Source organism: Zeugodacus cucurbitae, chromosome 5, assembly GCF_028554725.1.
Source record: "Zeugodacus cucurbitae isolate PBARC_wt_2022May chromosome 5, idZeuCucr1.2, whole genome shotgun sequence".
Lineage (NCBI taxonomy): Eukaryota > Metazoa > Arthropoda > Insecta > Diptera > Tephritidae > Zeugodacus > Zeugodacus cucurbitae.
The window spans coordinates 66,570,258-66,592,399 of NC_071670.1; the positions used below are offsets into that span (position 1 = coordinate 66,570,258).

General features: G+C 35.9%; 1 protein-coding gene across 2 annotated transcripts in view; it reads left to right on the forward strand.

Annotated features, from left to right (window-relative positions):
• Positions 1–806: 806 nt before the first annotated feature.
• LOC105211757 (protein lozenge) overlaps positions 807–22,142 on the forward strand; it is a 29,251-nt gene continuing 7,915 nt past the window's right edge. The window contains exons 1-5 of one of the 2 annotated variants that reach the window (XM_011183366.3): positions 807–1,216; positions 4,206–5,121; positions 8,859–9,098; positions 15,511–15,897; positions 19,632–19,847. In XM_011183366.3, the coding sequence (XP_011181668.2) occupies positions 4,656–5,121; positions 8,859–9,098; positions 15,511–15,897; positions 19,632–19,847 (1,309 nt within the window). In that variant the 5' untranslated portion in view covers positions 807–1,216; positions 4,206–4,655. The remainder of the gene's footprint in view (positions 1,217–4,205; positions 5,122–8,858; positions 9,099–15,510; positions 15,898–19,631; positions 19,848–22,142) is intronic. The other variant, XM_011183367.3, reaches the window with a different exon arrangement.

Genomic DNA, 22,142 nt, shown 5'->3' on the forward strand with positions numbered 1-22,142 from the left:
TACAGCGCCTTCCTTGAATCATGTGGAGTGGTGCTTGCTGCTATATACAAGCGGTCGACCAATCAACGTGCGCGAGCACATTTAATAACAACAACACACACCACTGTGGCAATTGAAGCGAACAAAAATCAAAAAACAACAACGAGACTACACTCTGCAGTAATTCGTATGCACTCTGGCCGAATAACAACAAGTCGCAGTCAGATGTGATAAGCGAAGCGTGCCGCTGATTGGCTGATGCTCTGATAGGCCAAACAGTGAAGCGAATGCTGAGAGCAAACAAACTGAAATTATGTGCACAAAACAAACGGCAAATTTGTGTTTGGAGAGCACGCGTTACGCTGAGCATAAAAGCCGGTTAGAGACCACATCTGAGCAGTTTTACGGAGCGGCTCCAACATCTTTGTTTTTCAAATAGCTGAATACGCTCAAAATCAGTAAAGTGTGCTCACGCGTGAGTAAATAAACGAATTGAGTGCAATGTTTTTACTAAAATAAAAATTAAACTTTACATTTTGAATAAAAAAATAACGGGTTCTTATCAAATATGAAAATATCCCAACCTCAAATCGGGCTGCGATAAAAAGTGGTCTTCCGATTGTGGGTTTGTTGTTGCTGTCGCTGCTGGTTTGCTGGTTTTGGACTTCCCATTTAATAATGCGTGTGCGCCTGTGTGTGTGCATTCGTTTTTATTTTTCCCTCTACATAATATTCGTATGATGTTTCGTTGTTTGTGGCGCTGCTACGACGCTGCCTCGCTGCTGGCTCACTGTAGCTGTTGGGTTAGCCCACTGCCGGTGGCCACGGCAAGTGCCAGTATCAATTTTGTTCGGTTCATAAAAGCATCGGAGTAGCAACGCGATACTACAGTGTCGTCACGCATACAAGTGGTCGTGAAGAGTAAAATCGAAAATACAAATATAAACGCGTGTGTAGATGAGTAAGCCGCTGTAGTGGATTGGAAAAATCCGCGGGCTCGTTTTGAAAACAATGAAAAAATTGTGAATTCATATAAATACTTGGATGTAGGCACAGAAGTATGATACATAATAATATGTATTGAAATATACAATATGAGATAGTGTAATGTGTAATAAATGTTAAAAAAAAGTATTAAAGTGACTGAAACATTTACTATTCATTAAACTAAAAACGAGCAGTGAAATATCAAATAAATAAAAAATAAATAAAATCATCGAAATTTGGCGCTAAAACGGTTTGTGAAAATTGGAGATAAAAGAATAAAACGCTACAGTTTTATTGTTGTTAGTGTTATTTACAAGCGTTTGAAAAGCTTCAGCGGGAATAACATTCGTACATACTCTATACAACAACTTAGTGTGTTTATGCATAATAATGTGTTAATTCTAATTAATAATTTACAGCTATAATTAAATTCAATTACTTGTAAGCACTCACACACGTTTTAAGGAGAAACGTTTAAGCGTTATCTTATGAAATTACACTATGTGCTTAACTACTTAATCAAAACTGTTGTGAAATGTTAACGCTATTTAGTTAGTGTTTTTCCGGTAAAAAAAAATTTCACAAATTCTTCCGTAAAAATAAACAGTAAATTAACGGAAAAGTTCAGTTAATTATTTGTGTCAATTTTTGATTTTGCTTCAAAATGCTCAAAAATTTAATTAACGCTAATTAATGTCATTGTGACTTGTACTTCAACGACTTGGCGCCAAGCCATTGTTCTTACAACAATGACACATTGCGTAAATGTGGATAATGTATTTACATATACAGAAATGTGTAAAGAGCTATAATGAGGGATGTACCCATATTGATTATTGCGTAAAATGAGTTCTGATATTTTTCTTCTACAAATGGAGATTTTACTTTGTATTAGTGCAAATCATTCAACTTATATCATTGCCAAGGATTAATCCTACTCTATCATGCAATATTATGCAAATAATTTATGTGTTTGGTTTCTTAATTTTCATGTGATATCGTCTTCAATTTGTACAGAATTCTTGGATTTTGACTAAATCAAACGTCTCATGCGTTGAATCGATTCATCCGAAAAAATCTTTTTGGCATTGATTTAAAGCTTTAAACAATTTAAGAAGTTAGAATTATAGTAGTGGTTTTATCGGGATCGTGCAGTGAATTATTCTAGTTGTAAGCTATCTAAATATCGAGCTAGTCAATCAGTATATTTTCCCCATACAAGGAATTGGCAATCCTTCGATATGTTCAATCCCAAGTTTCGGCCAATATTATGTGTTTGATAATATTACAACTATAACAGTTAAGTCCTTAATAAATTATTTAAAATAGATCTTATAGGTAACTAACGGACCCGACAAACAAAGTATTTTTTTTTTTTTTGGGACTAACTCGAATTAATATATATTTGGATTGAAGATTTGGTACTCCAACCGTGGCGACATCCAATTAGAAAACATTTTTCAAACAATTTTTCCCAAAACAACTTTATACACCTTTAGGCGGTTTCTATACAGTAACAATTGCGCCAGCTTTTTTTGGCAAATGTAAAACATCAAAAAAATTGTAAATTTAAAATTAGTTAACAGTACTTTTTAAATTGGACCGAATGGTGACTACAAACCATTCTCGAATCCACGTGAAAACACACACAAAGTTTCATTCCAATCGGTCCAGCCGTTTGTCAGGAGTTCAGTGACATACACACGTACAGAACGGTTTTTTATATAAAGTTAGGCCGGAATATATAGTTTCAGTTTGGAATTATTGTATGAAGTAAGTAATTTTCCGACGGTGCGATTTCAGTTAGTCTAGTTTTTTGCTATTATAATATTTTTTTCAAGTAGTTTCACTGAAGTGTAATCTTAGTCAATATATGTACATATGCCATATGCCATGTCCTTCGCCACTTGGTCCTTCCAAAAAAGTGTAGGGTTTAGTCTTTCGCCCCTTCCACCAGCGGGTACTATATCGAACACTTTCAAACTGGAGTGCTTTCGTCATGATCTAGCCAGCGTAGCCGCTGTCTTTTTATTCGCTGAACTATGCCAATTCCGTCGGATAACTCAAAGGTCCATAAACCTTTCGCACAACCTTTCTCTCGAAAACTCCAACAACTCATCGACATCGCCCAGGCTTCTCTATCGGAATAATGAGTCTTGTAGAGTTTGATTTTAGTTCGTCGAGAGAGGACTTTACTTTTCAATTATCTTCCTAGTCCAAAGTCCTGTTTGCAAGAGTGAATCTGTCTTGGATTTCAAGACTGGCATTGTTATTGGAGTTTATGCTGCTTCGAAGATTGACGAAGTTAATTACAAATCAAAAGCTATGATTATCAACAATATCGTGGGAGCCAAAACACGAATGCTCTGGTTGTATGTCTGATGACAGGACATCCAGTTCTCTTTCACCACCACTTTATATATATCCATACTTTATTAAAAAAACGAACAAGTCATAGAGTAACAAAAAAGAATTTTCTCTCTTTTAACAAAACACCTCTAGGTCAAAAATCAGTGAGCATCAATGTTTACTAATCGAGTTCACAATAAAAAAAAATCGAAACTCACAACTCCATGCAATATGCAAGCTTCTGTGTTTCGTTGTCTTTTTCTGCGAACTCGTTAAAGCGCGCGTATTAAGCTTTAAGAAATAAAGTCATACGTACGCGCCGTCGCAGCTGTTTCGGCGTGTCTTCGCGATATCAGCGCGGTTTTAACTTCAACGGAGCGGGTGGTGACTCACCCACCTGACAATGCGTGCCGAAGCGCTCATGAGCTGCGGCGCAACAAAATAACAGTAAGACAAGTGAACGTCACGCAGCGACGGCGTAAGCCAGTGAGCGCGCTCCGCTGTAGCGCTTCAATATTTAAATATTTGAGTGAAGAGATTGAATTGTATTAATTTATGGTAATTTGTTGACGCTTTTTGCTTAATCATTTATTAACTAAGTTGTTAATTTGTCATATGCAATATATGTATGTACATATGGATAACTGCTTATAAATGTTTGTATGTTTGTATATGTGTATATGCAAATCACGCTGAGCAATTAAAAATCAGTGATCAATTCAAAATTTCCAGTAGAGTATGGGTATTTCCAATTTGTTCGGAAGCTACGATGATACATTTGTATGTCCAAATCACACTACGCTTTAATAAAAATAACAACAACAATAAAACTGTAACGATTTGTGTTAAATTTCGGAATATCCATTTAAACCTGCTTAAAATAATTTCAGTTCAGTTGATTCGAAAAAAAAATCTATTTAAATGACAAGTGTAGAATTTGTGTTGCCAGACGGGTTTAGACAAAAGTTTATGAAACACTAAACGCAAGTCAATGTGAAAAAAACGCTTAACAACGCATGTAAAAAGACACGGTTAGTGCGTACTGCCCCCAGTGAAGTGCCAGTCCTTTCTTACCTCCGTTCTAATAATCCGCAAAGCTGAAGATAAAAACTACGCCCAGTAACCCTGCCGCCGCCGTCGCTTCCCATAGTATTGCGCCAACACAACAACAAACAGCGCGAACACATAACGGTGCAGACACCTATCACCTACCGCAGTCACAGCCACAGTCGCTGGCTGTCCACAACAACGCCAACGTGGCTGCCGTTGGTTGTCTCCGGCCCATTTCTTCCGCCACCGTTTATCCGAACGCCGCCAAAATTGCTCCCTACCAAAGACGAATGCATTTGCCGAGCGCATCGGCTGCGGTATACAGCGGCGGTTCAACAACTGGCGGCCTTGTTGGACTCGGCGGTGGAGGTGGCGGTGGTGCTGGCGCCGGTATTGGCATTGGTGTGGGCATCGACGATGCCGTCGGGCATAATGTATGCAGTCTGATTGGTGGTAATGGTGCCGCCGCAATGGCTACATCGTGTACGTCGCCGATGCGTTGGTGTGAAGGCGCCGCAGTGCCACAACCGTTACCGCCCAGTAATGCGAGTATTGGCAGTAGTTCTCCAATAGGTGGCGCAAGCAATGGCACGGCACATAGTAGTAATAGTAATACAAATAGTAGCAGTAACAATAATAATAATGCCAACAACAATAACAACCATAATAGCAGTAACAATAATGCTGGCTGTCAGGACCTGTGGTGGACGGAGCGTATGGTGCAGATGGCGCACGAAAAGTATCCCAACGAACTAGGTGAGTAGTGAGGTGGTTTTGAAATTTTTTACACGTATATTAAGTGTATCTCTGAGCGTATTAGATTAAATATATTTCAGGAAAAGGCAAAAAAATTTTGAGTCTATGCCCTCCTTTATAATCTCGAAATCTCTGCTCATATGGTAATAAATTTATAGAAATATGAGCCAACCGATTTTTAAATGTTTATGAGCTCTGTCGATATTCATTACGTCATATTAAATTTCATGGACCATATTGAACAAAAGTAAATTTAGTATTTTCACTTGCTTCTTCAACATTCTAGATTAATAGAGTTAATCGATAAATTTAGCACGAATATTAATAATCTGAAGTTTATTTTCTTATAATTTACTTTTTTATCCATCTTTTATTCCTTGAGATCAAGCTTTAACTTAATTCGACTTTTTCAAATCTGATCGTTTTATTAGTTAATGTCTCCACATGCCGTTGTCTTCTCTCTTACTTCTTAAATAAGTTTTCTGAAAAATTTTGGAATCCTGATTTCCTTGCTTTCGATACCTAATCCAGAATACTATTATCTTAGAGCAATGTTTTAGTATATATATCCAATATATCTCCCGCATTAATATGGCTCACTGAACATTTTAAGTTCTTTAGAGTCAAAAATAATCTGGAATGTACTGATCTCATATACTTACATATTTTAGATTCAGTCACAAGTTTATGAATGAATATTTTAAAATTACATTCGTAATTCAATACTTTAAGAATTGAAGCTAAAAAACAAGGGAATTCCTAAATTGTTTTATAAAAAAGAAACCTTGTATATTTGCATACCCCTCGAATACCTTAAAAAATAACGGTTATTTTTGATTTAACTCAATAAAAAATATGTATTGGCATTCAAGAGTCTCGTGTCAAAAGGCATGCCACAATAATCAGTGTTCATATTATAATCTTTATATATTCATATAGTATTAAAAAGCTAAATACGAAAGATATACCGACATACATGTAAAGCTTTTGTGTATAGGGCTTCATTGTGCATGTGTAATTCGAAACGCCTGATATTGATACATCTTTAGTACACCTTAGTATTATTTACTCGTACTTACGTCTTCGAAAAATTAATGATTTTGCATTTTTTACTTGGCTTGAGACCTCTTTTTATGTGAAAGTAAATTTGAGGGTAATCCTTTTCATTCAGAAGATGCCTTGATGCTTCAAAAATTGGTTTAAAAATAGTTTTAGTGATGCCAAAGTAATAAATACGGCTACCATTAATATTATTAATAAAAAAATACCAATTAACCGAAACATACATGTTTCAATTTCAACACCCTTTTCTTACATCCATACATATCGTTGGCTTAATATAGAAAAGGCGTATCTACATTTTTTTCGAAATCGCGTTTTTAATGTATTCTGGTAGACCACTGTCAAATACTCCTCCCCTTAAAAAATTAGTGGGCTATGATCGTAAATAACGGATTTATAGTCATATAAAAAAAGCCCTCAATCATTTGAAGTTACAATAACAACATAAAGCCCTATCTCAAATAACTTTAAAGATATTAAAAATAATAACAAAATTATACCACAATTGAATTTGTTACCTGTTTTGAATAAAAATTGCAATAGAAATGTTTTTTTGCATCTTAAGTTTTTAAGGTTTTATTCAGTTTTTTCCTTCTCCTGAAAAAGTGTAGATACGCCTTTTCTATATTAAGCCATCGATATATATGGATGAGTAAGATGCCACAAAGTCATTAGTTTGATAGTTGTTATTTCGATAACAGTTGAATCACTATTTACTAAATTCCGTTGTATGTGATTGGCGTTGCAACCGTTTAGCCGGTTATAGCCGAATCGACGATAGTGCGCCACCTGTCTCTCTCCTTCGCAGTTCGGCGCCAGTTGGAGATCCCAAGTGTAACCAGGTCGCTCTCCACCTGGTCCCTCCAACGGAGTGGAGGCCTTCCCCTTCCTCGGCTTCCTCCGGCGGGTACTGCATCGAACACTTTCAGGGCTGGAGTGTTTTCGTCCATTCGGACAACATGACCTAGCCAGCGTAGCCGCTGTCTTTTTATTCGCTGAACTATGTCAATGTCGTCGTATAACTCGTACAGCTCATCGTTCCATCGTCTGCGGTATTCGCCGTTGCCAATGTTCTGAGGACCATAAATCTTGCGCAAAATTTTCCTCTCGAAAACTCCTAGTGTCGTCTCATCTGATGTTGACATCGTCCAAGCTTCTGCACCGTAAAGCAGGACGGGAATGATAAGCGACTTGTAGAGCTTGATTTTGGTTCGTCGAGAGAGGACTTTACTGTTCCATTGCCTACTCAGTCCAAAGTAGCACCTGTTGGCAAGAGTTATTCTGCGCTGGATTTCGAGGCTGACATTGTTCGTGTTGTTGATGCTGGTTCCCAGGTATACGAAATTATCTACGACCTCGAAGTTATGACTGTCAACAGTGACGTGGGAGCCAAGACGCGAATGCGCCGACTGTTTGTTTGATGACAGGAGATCATTGTCCTTAGAACGTTTGCAGGGGTCGTCATCAAAAGGGGGGTGTCTCATCCGAGACTTTCGTAGATTTTTCATTGGGGGGTGTTTTTATGTGGTGGGTCCCAAACCCTACGCACAACCGCATAAGCGGGCTTCGCCTTCTCACTTTAGCTCGCCTTCAAACGGATGTCTGTTGGCTACCCAGAGGATACTTGGTCTAAAACCGGAAGTCGTGAGCTGCTTGAACCATGTGGAGAAGAATCGTTTCTGGCCACTCCCAAGTGAGTGACAATCAAAAACTTTCCTCACTTGCGTGAACTTCTACACATGATCCCATCCTCCCAAATTCTAAATTCACACTAAATTCCGTTAGTGTGATTAATACTGATTCACTCTAATACATTTTATAAGGAATACCATTTAATATTAAAAATAATCAAAAAAAAAAAAAATAAATATTTTAAAGTGATTGATCAATTTAAACAATATTTTGTCATAAGTTTATGAAATGAACATGAAATGTTCATTAATTTCACCAGTATGGTCTGAACCTATCGTTTGATGTCAGACCTGATAAGATTGACTAGGAACTGCTGTTTGACGATGACAATAATAATTGGCCCCTCAAGAGGAATATTGCCTAAGATCTTCTTAAACAACTACATAAACCGATACCAAGGAATTTAAACATTTGACTCATAAACTATTTTATAAATAATGGGTATTTTTTTAGACGAACGGTTTTCAATGATGCAATACTTTTTCAGAGTTGGTCATCGTTTATTGCTGACATACGGCCCGATTTGCCGGCGGTATTTCAGGCAAATATAAATTTTCCTATATTATGGAAAATCCTTAACTTTCTAATAGAGCTAAATTCTTTGCCATAACATTAAATTATATGTGTTTTATTTCTGCTTGAAATCCACATGTTAAAAAAAAACACCCTTTATGAGGAATATATGTTTCATCGGTTTTATTTCAGCGTCAAGAGCACTCAAATCAGCATTTTTTTGTTAATTTTTTTAATTAATGCAAAGAAATTGACAAATTGTGACTATCGATTTTAATAAGCCGTTATGTTTTTGTTGTCTATATAACTATGTAAAACTGTTATCTAATATAACGCTTGTCAACAGCACACCAAGCATCCCAACTATAATTAAATCATATTAATGAATATTGCACATAATTAATTAATTACGATGACAACCGCCTTTAAACAATAACTAACAACAACAACAATCTCATTTCCGCTTTCAGTACCCACCAGCAACCCATATTTCTTATGCTCCAAGCTGCCACCACATTGGCGTGCCAACAAAACGCTGCCCAGCTCTTTCAAAGTGGTAGCGCTCGTGGAGGTCGGCGATGGCACGACGGTGACGATACGGGCCGGCAACGATGAGAACTGCAGTGCGGAGCTGAAGAACTGTCAGGCGACGATGAAGGAGCATGTGGCCAAGTTTAATGATCTGCGCTTTGTGGGACGCAGCGGCAGAGGTGAGTTGATTGACAGCAAATAAAGAATGAATATATTTAAGAACGAGAAAAAGAAATTTGTGAAAATCAGAAGCATCGGTAGGAGCACCTTCAGCAGTCAATAATGAGCCACATTGGCAGTGTTTAACTTCCGTCAAAGAATTTTTAGTACACAAGTGTTGTTGTTATGTTTACAACAACAACTTTAGTTTGACTTGCACATGCAAGAACGCATTTTGCGTCACCTTAAGTGAGACAAATAAATAGCTGCATTTCAAGCGAATTGCTAACTGAACGAGCGGGCGTGCACCAGTAGGTACAAATTACATATGTACATGCATACATATAAATATATATACCGTTATGTGTGTGTAAAGCTTCCACTTGTGAGCTGCACAAACTCAATGAGGTTCACTCACAGAAGTCGTCACATTATGTCGGTAAGCCTCAGGGGCTCAAACACTTATTGCACATTTTATATACATATATAAATATATGCAAAAGTACTCCTTGAAAGTCTGTTAGGCCCGCTCGCAACCCTTAAGAATGCGGATTACCAATTTCACATCGACCAAATTACACTCGATCGTCGTCGAGGTGTAATTCTGCAGCGACAGCATTCGTGAGCGTGTTACAGTGTCCAAAAACTGCACCAACTGTCATCTCCCATCCATCACGTGTCCATGTCCATGCGCTTAGTGGCAACCAGTCATTCACGCAGTCACTCAGTCAGCCAGGCCAGCCTATGACATCATGTTACCGATCGTTCGGGCTGTTCCACCGCTGTGCTTCCATACCAATTTGACGTATAGCAGTAAAATGTTGCAACATTTTTGACACGCAACACAAATTTTTGCCATCAATAATCGATTTTAAAGTGTGCATTGTTGGGCATTGTTGTTGTTGCACTGCGATTGCAATATGTCATCTTTATTTTGTACAAGCTGGCAGGCAAGTGGCTTGTTGCAAATGTTGCAAGTGCATGTGTGGAGAGTGGCGCAACGCGATAGTTCGCTAATTCTCGACTGAAACTAGTAATTAATGCACTAGAAGCGAACTCACGCAAGAGCCAGCAGGCAAAAGTGCAACAGTTGGTCGAAAATGTTGTTGTTATTGTAATTTGATGGTAATTAGATTTTGCACTTTTATTTAGACAAACTTTTAGAAATTTGATGTAGAGCATTCATATACAATTAAAACCAATTAAAACCAACATATAGTAAATGGGTGTGGCTTCTACTTCAGTGAACTCTTTAATTGGTGCATTTTGTGTGTCAAAACCATGTATTTAAATTGTCTGTGCTTGTATGAGTTCTAAATTGCATTTTAATAACTTCATTTCGATTCTATCACATATTAGATACATTGTATGTGAATGGGCGTGGTTTTCGGTAAAGCTCATTATCCACATATATTTAAAGCAACTCCTGAAGGCTTTACATTTTACTTGGGACATTTTTTGTCATAAATTATATTACCTGTTTTGTACTGTCTATTTGTGATCAGCTCCATTGAAACCTGCCTTGCGATCAAATTGTAAAGTGTTGCGAAGTGTAGATCCTCTCGTATGATAAACTCTGCCCATCATTTATCATGGAATATCTGCCTATGACATCCAAAGGCCGGTACCTTCGCCAACTTGCAGCATTTTCTAGCCCATCACCTAACACGGACTTATGGTCGCAAAAGGAAATGGAGCTGGCTCGGGCATGTTCTGAGACGAGATTCAGACACAATCTCCCGGAACGCCATCGACTGGAATCCACAAGGCAAAAAGAAAAAAAGGCCGACCTCTATCTAATCTAGGTCCAAAAAAATTGGAGTCAAATCAAGAATCTAGCACAAGATCGTAACAAACGGTGAAATCTCATTGTGGTCCTTTGCTCCCACGTGGAAAAAAATTCGATCAGTTCCATGTATCTTCGATAATTTTATTATTGTTTATTAGTAAAATCAGATGTTCATCTACACAGTAAGGCGTTTTAACCTGGTCTGGCTGGCAGCCCATAGACATCTACTTGATGGATCAAAACTATTACTATTACAAATAGACTTCTAAAAAAATTGTACGCATTTGCTATTGTTTTTGTTGTTGTAGCAGCAAAAAACATTTCTCACATAATCATGAGAATAATATTGAGAAATTCTACCGAGTTGACTGCAGAGTTTTTGGTCGATAGAAAAACCCAGAACTTACCGCTTGCGTAGAACAGTAGGGTCCATATTTCCGTGTTGGTTAGTAACAATACCGAATATATAAGAATATAAAAATTAAAATCCAAAATAAGAAAAATTTAGGAAAAAACTAAATAAGAACAACCACAGGGAATTTAAGTATAATGAAAAATTTGGCGGTCAAAAGTTTGCCCGAATGCACAAGCACTTCGATAAGGGTTTTAAAATTCGTCTCTGACGCATATGGTAGTTATAAGCGGGTCGAGCAGTCAAGGGCCGCCATTTAGTTAAAAAAAAATAATAATATTACACATTTTTTTTAAACCGTTGAACTCTGAAATATTTCATTTTGTGGTTAGTGGTTAGCATTAACAGTACTTTGGCTGAAACAATCGTATGTTATGTGCGATAACAATAAAATTTATAAAGAAAAAACGATAAAAAGTAGTTATTTACTTAATCATATCGATAATAAAATAAAAAAATAAAATGTACTTAAATTATTGTTAAGAAAATAAGAAAAAAAAAACAAGGTTAAACAGTAATATTATTTTTTTTTTTTAAAGTACAGTTACATACAATATTGATAATAAAATTTTTTTTTGAAAATAAATCCACTAATGTGGAGTACAACATTACTAAGATTTTCAAAAATAGTCATATATCTATAAAATAAATAAAATTAATAACTATTAAAATCAGTCATTTTCAAAATTAAACAAAAAATACTTCAAGTCGCGATTTTTTAAATCGATTTTCGTTTTTCCATATCACTATTTCCAATCATCATTTTGTCCATTAAATGGACTCCACGGTTCCGCTGAAATGAGCAGCGTACGCTGGAGGCGGGGACAACAGCTATGTTGCATATATACAAACATACATACATACACACAAAAGTAACTGCATAGTAGGTACAAAAAAGGCAATCTTATTGCTGTCTGTTGGTGACTATTTAAATGTCGGTTATGACGGTCGCCGCTGCCTTTGATTGGAATGACATTTAATCATGCGAAACAGCGAAAACAATAATTACGAGCGCAATAATGTCGCTGCAGCAAGGACTACAAGTAAATAAGATTTTTTAATTTACTCTTCGCATTTTTTATGCCAGCTAACAGTTGGGAGGGGAAAGTGTGTGTGAATGCGCGCAACAAATCACCATTTTGTCAGAGTGTCATTGGTCACTTGTTACAAAATTCACCGCTGGTCAGTTGGTGTTTCTGACAGCCGCTAAGCAGCATCGCAAGTTACATTAGACTATAATGGAAAAATATAAAATGACAAAAGCACCACTAACGATGCGCGTTATATTATTCAAATGGGTACTTTATTAATATCGTACTGTTATCAATTAAAAAGTAGGGATTGTAATTATAATCAAATAATTTTGAAGTCCTAAAATTTGTTTTTTATTAAATTAAGCAAAATAATTTCAAAACTTCCACAAATTTATTTTTCAGATAAAAACATAAATATGTTTTGTTCGCTCAATTTGTCTGAACATCACTACCCTTACGCAGATTAAATCGCATTTTGTAAAATACCTTACTAATATACTCAAAGTCCTCATTAGCGGCTGCATACTTTCACCAACTCGTCAACAAGCACTTGCATGCGCGCTTATCTAATACATAATACCCTTATGTATCTATGTAAGTGTTTGAAAGAGTTGTTGAGCGTTTGTTCGAAAATACCAAAAACTTAACAAGATTAATGAATTCAATTTGTTTGCACACAATTCGGCTGGACTTGTTGTAAAAGTCAGAAACTCACACGAAAACTCAATTGCGGCCTTTCAAGAAGAGTTATATTGTCTTGTTTTTGTTTTTTGGCAGTCAGTACTTGCATATAATGAACACATAAGAGCCTGCTGACACGCGTCATCAATAAGCGGCTTTGTACGGCGACAACGAAATAAAAACTCAAAAGTCAAACACGCCACACCGAAAAGCCGAATCTTAAAAGAGATAATCATCCTTGCCCTATGACATGAATCAAGTAATAAAACAACAACAAAAACTGATTTATCTCCTCATTTGAAGTTAACCCTTTTGTTTTATTTGCTGCTCGCACACTCTCCTTTGTTATTAGGGGCACTGCGGAGAGAGTGCTGAATTGGTTCACTCCGTTGCAAGGTACCGTTGTTTTCGGTTGTTGGTGGCGTTGGCGCTGAATGACTAATTTAGATTATTAACTTTCAGAAATCTGAAATTTTTTTGTTGTCTCTATGCTAAAGCCTTCGCTGAGCATTGATCTTCGCTTTTGTTTTGCTTTTTTTTTGAATTATTTTGATGAATATCACAAACAAATCGGCATCAAGCGCACACATATGATCTATATACAAATGTACGAGTATGTGGATATGTAAGTTAATAACATTTTCATTGTTAGGACAATGCTTTGAGTTTTGTAAATAATTCTTTTCGCTGGACATTTCATCTGGGCTTATGCTTGCATGTAGTTATGTGTGTATATGTATATGTATGTAGTGCGGTTGATTTATTTTCGTATAATTTTTATTAATTGCACTTTCAAACGCGATTCGGCGCTATTTGCGTTACAACTTCATCGATCGTTTGTGTTTTTTTTCGCCGCGTCTTCTACATACGCACTCAAATGTTACCGATTTCAACTTCAAAAATCTTTTCTCCATTAACGTGAACCCATTTCGGTGGCAAATGCGCGTAGTTAATAACTTTATTGTACTTGTTAAAAAGACCTCAATAGCTTGTAATGATTCGTTGATAACTTGGTTAGCTCGGTGCAAGTAGTTGCTCGGCTCATTGCCTCTGCGCTGATTTGTGGTATTTCTTTGTTTTTTTTTTATTCTTTCTTTCGGGAGCTCTAATTTAAAAACGCCTCCAAAGAGCAATTAATTTTATTAGAAGCTTTTATGTTGTAATCATCTAGTTATTTAAACACGTTCGTCTTCTTGTACCGATAATCTTTATCTGTCATTATGTGAGAAGAGTAGAATTAGTCAGTAACATTAGTTCATCACATTTTTTTTTAACTTTAAAAGAAAAACTATTGTATATTATTAAATAAGCTTATCAGTATAGTTTGGGTTTGATGAATTGTGGAAACAGTTAACTTCAAAACATTTTGATGAAAATGTTAAAGAAGTCAGTTCAACAATATTATATTGCTTAGAAATAAACGCAACACTATTTTCAAAATTTAAGAATACGTCTACAAGAGGATTTTTTCTAGCGCTAAACTGGCGCGGCTTAACTTTAAACGCGTTTTTCTCGAAACGATACTCTCGGCTTCTCAAGTTTTACTAGACTGAGAGTCTTATTTATAGATAGATGCCTTTATCACTGGAACGAGGCTCATCCCCAAAGTTTTATTTTTGCTATTTTTTTTATATTCGACAAAGTCAAAAAATTCGTACAAAAAGTCGCCATTTGTGAAAAAATTCCTTTAAAAATTTCCGTAGTTCCAACAGTAGAGAAGATACTCTAGTATCCTGCTACCTAATCTGAGCTGGTCTCCCAAGAAATAAACTCCATGAGAGAAATTTTAAATTTGAATTTATGCATGAGCATTATATAATAATAAAATATACAATTTTTAGAGTAAACCCGAAAAAATTTTACTTTTCAACACATTTTAGCAAAAAACATCACACTGACTCCTGCTGACCCAGTAACATTGAACTTTGTAAAGACAATTTTCTCACCCATAATTCAACATTATCCCATTTAGTTGCTGTCAAAAACAGTGAAAAGGTCCTTAAAATGATTTCACACCCTTGGCGAACTGATTTTCGGCAATTAACTGCTCCACTTTGGCAACTTCAAGCCATGCCGCCAGCTAATATGGCGCGTGTAATGATCACTTTAAATTAATTTAACCATCAAGAAAGCGCAGAGGGCAGAGCTCGGCGTAATTTCTTTAAGATGTTGGCGTTGCTCAACAAAGGGACCGACTGCTGATACGCGCGTCGTCAAAGTTAGTAGAATCGCTACTCATAACCGACAGCCAATTGTAGCTTACTGTAGTCTTAAGACCACCGCTTGGCTGCTGAAACCATTTGCATGTCACACGATTGACATATTGCCACATTGCCACATTGCCACAAGATTTACGTTCGCACTTTACTTTTAGAGCCTGGCCGTCGGCCGTTGGGTATTTTAACATTGTATGCTGATATGTTTTTTTTTTGCAGCCACTTTAATTGAATAAGCCTAAACTTTATTTCGACACTAATTTATATATGTTTGTTCTTTTTGTTTTTGTATATTTTCAGGCAAAAGTTTTACGCTTACGATCACCGTGCACACGAGTCCCATACAGGTGGCCACCTATGCCAAAGCTATTAAAGTCACCGTTGATGGTCCGCGTGAACCGCGCTCCAAGACAAGTAAGTTGGTCGTTGATGGCCGTGGCAGACGTACGAAGGCACAAATGACACGTAGATATTCTTCCTCCTCTATCACTACCACTACTACTACTACTACTTTCAACACTTCCAACACTACTACACCTAGTTCCAAATACAAATTATACGAGTTGCATGTAATGGACTCACAATCACCGGCCGAACAATACGCACGAACCATCGCATCGTCGTCGTCCATAATGTCCTGCCGTTCGTTTGAGCAGAGTGATTGTGGTGATGCCATGTTCAATAATGGTGAGCGTTTCCGCAGATAACAACAATGCATCCATTATCATCTGATAATCACTGATCAGCATGGATATGTCATAGTTCTCTTTCTGGGTAAAAAATGCGAGCAAAATATTGAGGGAGGGGTAGAACAGGACAGGGCAGGTTATCAAAAGCGTGCCAGCTTTGTGTTCAAACTGTTGGGATATTAGAGAAAAGCATACATAAATCTCAATTCCATGTGAGAATCTTAGTGTATTTAAAGATTGGAAAGATTTTCTACACTCTCCTTATATTTCTAAACATGAAAAAGGTTCAGTTAAGATATGGTCAGTGGTTCGAAGAATGATTACTATTTTATATAGATAAGTCGTTTTGAGAATCAGAATATTAATTTTTATCGAATTTATTATTGGGATTTAAACTAAAATTCTTCCGGAAATTGCTTTTAATTGGTTTTCAATTTTTTATCGACGTCTTTCGATGTGACTATTAATAAAGCAATGCCTACAATTAGGCGAACCTTTCAATGACTTTTAAATTACTTAATTTATATTTTAATGCAGTTATTCCCTTACTTTCCTAATAGCAAATATTTTTTAATGGCTATATCTGTCTACCTCTATAAACATATGAAAAGCCTTAAAACCTATCAACTCTTCAAAAATGGCAAATGAGGCATATTATGAGTTGAAGGAGGCTTGTGGCACTCATTTTCAAATTATACATGAAATTGTTCGGATTAAGTTCATACTTAAATTTAAAAAAAATCCTCTGACTATTGTATCCTTCGAATACTAAAAACGGTCCGGTTCCGGTGGTTCACATCATAACTTTTTTGCTTTAGAACGATAAAAGATATTATATGCTGCACCTGTTTTTATTAAGTTTTCTTTTTTATATGAGATCTGGCATTGAGATCTCAGAGCGTATGCAGAATAACTTCCCAACGATTAGACTGGAAATCAGTCTAATATTACGAGTCAAACCTTTCCTTTTAGTATGACAGCTACACATAAGGTTGACTTTACAATTGTAGAAATCTCACACACAAAGTAGTGCAGAGATTTGCTTAGGACCTTTTCCTACCCTTTTATATCAAAATCAATGAATTTATGACAGTCTTCCACTGAATTTATCATATATATATAATATATATATTCGAATGTGAAAAATTTACTACTTTTCGCTTACAATTTAAGTATACTTGTTGTAAAGTCATTAAGTATTTGCCAAGAGTTGAAGAGATATTCTAAATATTTTCTATATAACTATCTTACAAGCATCTATTATTTGTTCAATACTTTTTCTATTTCCTCTTAATGGCATAGACATATTATTTTTCTAAAATTAATTACTATTTATTCGCAAGTGTCTCACACATACCACTCAACCATATTTATAGTATATTGATATTCCGGCATGACTTCTACAAAAAGTCATTGCAAAAAATATAAAAAAAAAGTCGCTCTCCATTTCGCAAAGGACACAAATATCAAAGGGAAGCATAGTGTGGTAAAAGCCGCAAAAAATCTCACTTTTTGCCACTTGAGCGCATCAAGTCAGGTATATACTACTATGTATTTATGGAAAACAATTATTATCATATTTATGCAACACAAAGAGCTCCAGCTGAGAGCTCAGGCGCTGGCCAACTTATTATTGATTGTTTGGAAAACATTTGGCATGCAAACCATGTGGTCAAACAAACTGTTTTTTCTTTGCACCTACAAATTGCCACATGCACACACGCACATACATACATAGAACCAAAATAACAACAACAACACACTGTTGGCACTTGTGTGGAGGAAACGGTAATGCAGGAAAAGTAAAAATGCGGAAAACCACATAAAACAAGGGCATAATTAGCATTTATGCAAGCAGGAATTACAAAGCAACAACAACAATAACATGAAAAGTAGTTTCAGTCAACAAAAGGATCGTTTACGCTTTGCCATTTTCAATGCAATATTCCAGCACTTTTTATAATCCCTTAAATGAGCCTTGAGTATAAGCATATAAACAGCTATTATATACTTATGTATTCATGTATGTATGTGAGTAGGTGTGTGTGTGTGTAGTAATGCAGGCGTAACACGTCAAAATATTGCAATATTAGATCGGTTTAAATAATGAGGCTTAAGGCACACGCATACCCGGCGTGACCATATGTATGATTTCAAACTAATTTTCGAGCAAAAAAAGTATATAAAGGCGGCATGTACTACATATAGCATATACATTTATGTATATTTACACATACATACATTTACATGTACCCTTGTTTAACTTTGGACTACTAAACTACTACTAATATATACCGTTTCAAGTAACGGATATGCATTTAAGTATATAGTAGAAACATATACATATATAGGTACATTTTTATATAAATAATTTACGCTATATACCCTTACACCTATGGAAACATGAACCTTCATATCCCAACGTTGGGTCAGTGTGTCAGAACAAAAAAATTCATTTTAGACTTTTGCATTCTTTTCCACAAATCGCAAAGTGCCAAGCAGTAGTGAAGTTTTTCTTGAAAAAAAAAAAATAAAATTGCGGTTTTACAGTGCATAAATTTTTTATTGTACAACGTTTAAATTAAGTTTCTGCTCGAAAGTGTTTGTGTAATTTAGTCGAGCACTTGTAAGTCTTCACTACAGCTATGTACGTGCACTGCTTGCTCGTGTTTGGCTATCGTGTTTTTGAATGCGCCATTTTATCGTTTCTTATTGGTGTGATTACCTTGAAAGTATGTTAATTACAATATGGAGTTTATTATCCATGTATATTACAAGTTATTATTATTATAGTTCACAATAACGGTGTAATATTTTATTGTAATTAGTGGGGTAGCTACATTTTCATATTGACGATTGTTTTCCATTGATTGATTCAGAGATTTTTGCCCCAAGCCACATATGTTTATCACCAATTTCATGACGGCCGGGTCTACGTATCTGGAACGCATTCGTATTTTTATTCGGCCAAGGACTGTAAAGTCGACAGCATTTCCCTCCTTAAACACACGAGTACATAGTAGGCTTACCATCATGATTTAAAGACGGAAGTCCACGTATCCAATATCGGCCATTTTTTATATTTTTAAAGGTCATAAGATAATTTTTTTTATTGTTTTTAAACTTTAACTCCTTTTTATTGAGTCTTTCTGGATTATATATGTATTTTAACAAAATGGCTACTCAAGATAATTATTTGTTTCGCCTTCGAAGCGAGGTCCCAAACTGCTCTATTTATGACTCATCGACCATTGTTCTGACACACAAAAAAATAGTATGTTTTTATTTGGATAAATTAACGGAATTCGATTCGATGCAGTACCCGCTGGAGGAAGCCGCGGAAGAGGACGACCTCCACTCCGGTGGAAAGACCAAGTGAAAAGTGACCTGGCTTCACTTGGTGTTTCCAGTTGGCGCCAAAAAGCAAAAAAGAGGAATGAGTGGCGAGCTCACACTAAATCGGTGCAAGTGTTGAATTCCTGCTTGGTAATCATAATATCCTAACCTTACTAGAATCTCTAAAAAACAAACTCGGCCTAACCAAACAATTGAAAACATAAAATTTACACTTCAATAAGATCAAAGTGGTTTCAACTCTTTTATACATTTAGCACAATTTCGTGTACTCTCATTCATATCATAATTCACACATATTTACATGTAATTATTTCATTGTCTATTTAACAATAAAACATTATTTTCTAAATACTTATAAATATTACTTTCTTTCAGGTCCCACTGGCGGTCTGCCATTTCGCCCAGGAGGCATTTTCGATTCACCCTATCCGACGCCTTTGCGTGACTTCGAGCGTCGTTCCATGCGCCAACCTGTGTCGTCAGTGTCTTCCAGTACCAATGCGTTGCAGCAAATAGCCAATCACCCATCGCCCAATAGCAGTCGTGCGCTGAATAACGAACTATATAAACCAAATGCGGCAGAGATATCAGGTAATTTATTAAATGAGGAGAAGCTTATTTAAAAGAAAAGTTGCTGAGACATACATAAGTATAGTTTATATAGAAGTTGTAATCTCTTTGTGTGAGTGTACTCGTATGTAAGAGTTTAATAGGCATTTTTGTGCGCACTCGTCATTTATCTTTCGTCATAGGTTCCTTTTAGCTTTAAAGCTCGCAAGCGTTTTGTAGTTCACTTGCGTCATTGTTTTGCTCTCGTTGCAGTTCATTGCCCAACAAAAGCAAGCACGCATTATATACATATGTAAAGTTATTATTATGCCATTTCGAAATTCTAATGGGAGTTGTAATGTGCTTCACATTAACCGTTTTAATTGAACTTTCCTAGAAAATTTGTCTGTCGTTACTTCGAAATCTGTGGTTTCCATTTCAGCACTATTCCTTGCGTGGTTCGTTAAGATTTTATTATTTTTTAGGAACTTTCTTTATGTCAATATACAGTTATTATTCATTGCTTATTTTAGACCATTGAGAAATTATTGAATTATTGTATTTTCTTCAAGTTTATGTGTATATTTTTCATTGAAATCATCTTTGATTCATAAACTTTTCTGTGATGATTTCGAAGAGTTGCTAATAATTTTTATTTGATTGCTTATTTTTAGCGCTTTAAAGAATTGGCAAGATTGGACTCAGCTTTCTCGCAGAATTATTATTTTTTATATTATGATGCTGAAAGGGTTAGGTCAGTATAGAGGCCTAAAGCCCAATTGAATAATATTTTTAGGGTCATGAAGGGTACTTTAAGTAAGCATTTTCTTTAATATTTACGAAAATCTCTATAATTGTTCAAATTTAGGCAGGTAGGTAAGTAGGTAAAGTGGTTGCCGTTCTTAGGCCTTTAGGAGGTCCTTTGTGAAACCACCGGAACTAAAATTCCCTCACAATACCAATTTCCCTTCTGAACCTTCCTGTGGTATTTAATTCAATAAGTTTTATTAAAACTACTTCCGAGAAATCAAGAAAATAAAGATATTATCCAGCCTCTTCCTCTTCTACTTCCTGGCAGCTTCTACAGAAAACATTATATGGTGTCCCCAATCTACTGGTGTATCTTAAAATTAGACCCGTTAGCACAATCTCATCAGAGTTCTTAAGGCGTTCGTTGTCTGCTTGTTGTCACGGATTGCTTCCACCGAGACTCAACCATATCTATGACATATTTCTCTATTAAATATCTTAAAGAGGCATGTATATTCCCTCCTTATTGGAAGGTGATTCTAATGTAAAATTTTTTTGAAATTGTTTCTCACTCGTTCAGCTAGTTTGGATCCATATATATATATTTAATGTTTAAATTTAAATAGAAGTTCGCTTAGTATTGAATATCTTCAGTTGAGAAATCAGAAGCTCTTAGTCACTATTTTTCGGTTTTCTTCATATAATTGAGTTAACATCTGAAACTAAACAAAATTGCCAACATACAAATATATCCAAGCGACTAATTTGCTAATGAATTCAACAAATCGTCAATGCTGACTAATTTCATCAAACTGTTACATACGTATATGCCCATACAGATGTGATATGGCACAACTACGCAAGATCTATGGTAAATTAATAGAAGCTACGATTTCCACATTTCTGACCATTTGACTTTTTTTGGAGAATTTCTAAACAGTTTAAATTAAAGCAACTACAATTAAGTTAATAAAACAACGTTCTACTGTTTCTATATTGTACGTATGTATATTTGCATATAAGCCTATAGCTGCGTATCGCAAGAAAGCAAGCATCATTTGAATATAAACAAATGATTTTTTCTTAAAATGCTAAAGACACAAATGACACATCGGTGCGAATTTACAAAAAAAGCGTTTTTGCTACACAGTCCGGAAATGCCTACCGCGATAGTAGAGCGTAAACAAAGTATATGAATATTAATATAGTATGCAGCAGTAGAAGCACTCAACCAGTCCACAGCGGTAGGCCAAAAGCAACAAAGTGGCGCTTAAGCTGTTAATTTATTGAAAATGTAAAACAAATATAAATGGAGTAGCAGTAATTGGGAGGAAGAGATTAAACCTTCCACAAACTACACACACACACACACACACACAAACAAATGTAAATGTAAGCATATTGGTCATATGAGTATAGGAATGAATGAGCCAAAAACTTGCCTACAATTCGGAGAAATCAGTTCAAGGTAGCAGGAAGTATGCGCCGTTATATCAAGCACATATCGCTCATTTACTTGAATAGTGTCACAACTCAAAAAACACGATTTTTGAGTTGAGTATGAAGAAATGTGCCCAATTTCAGCGT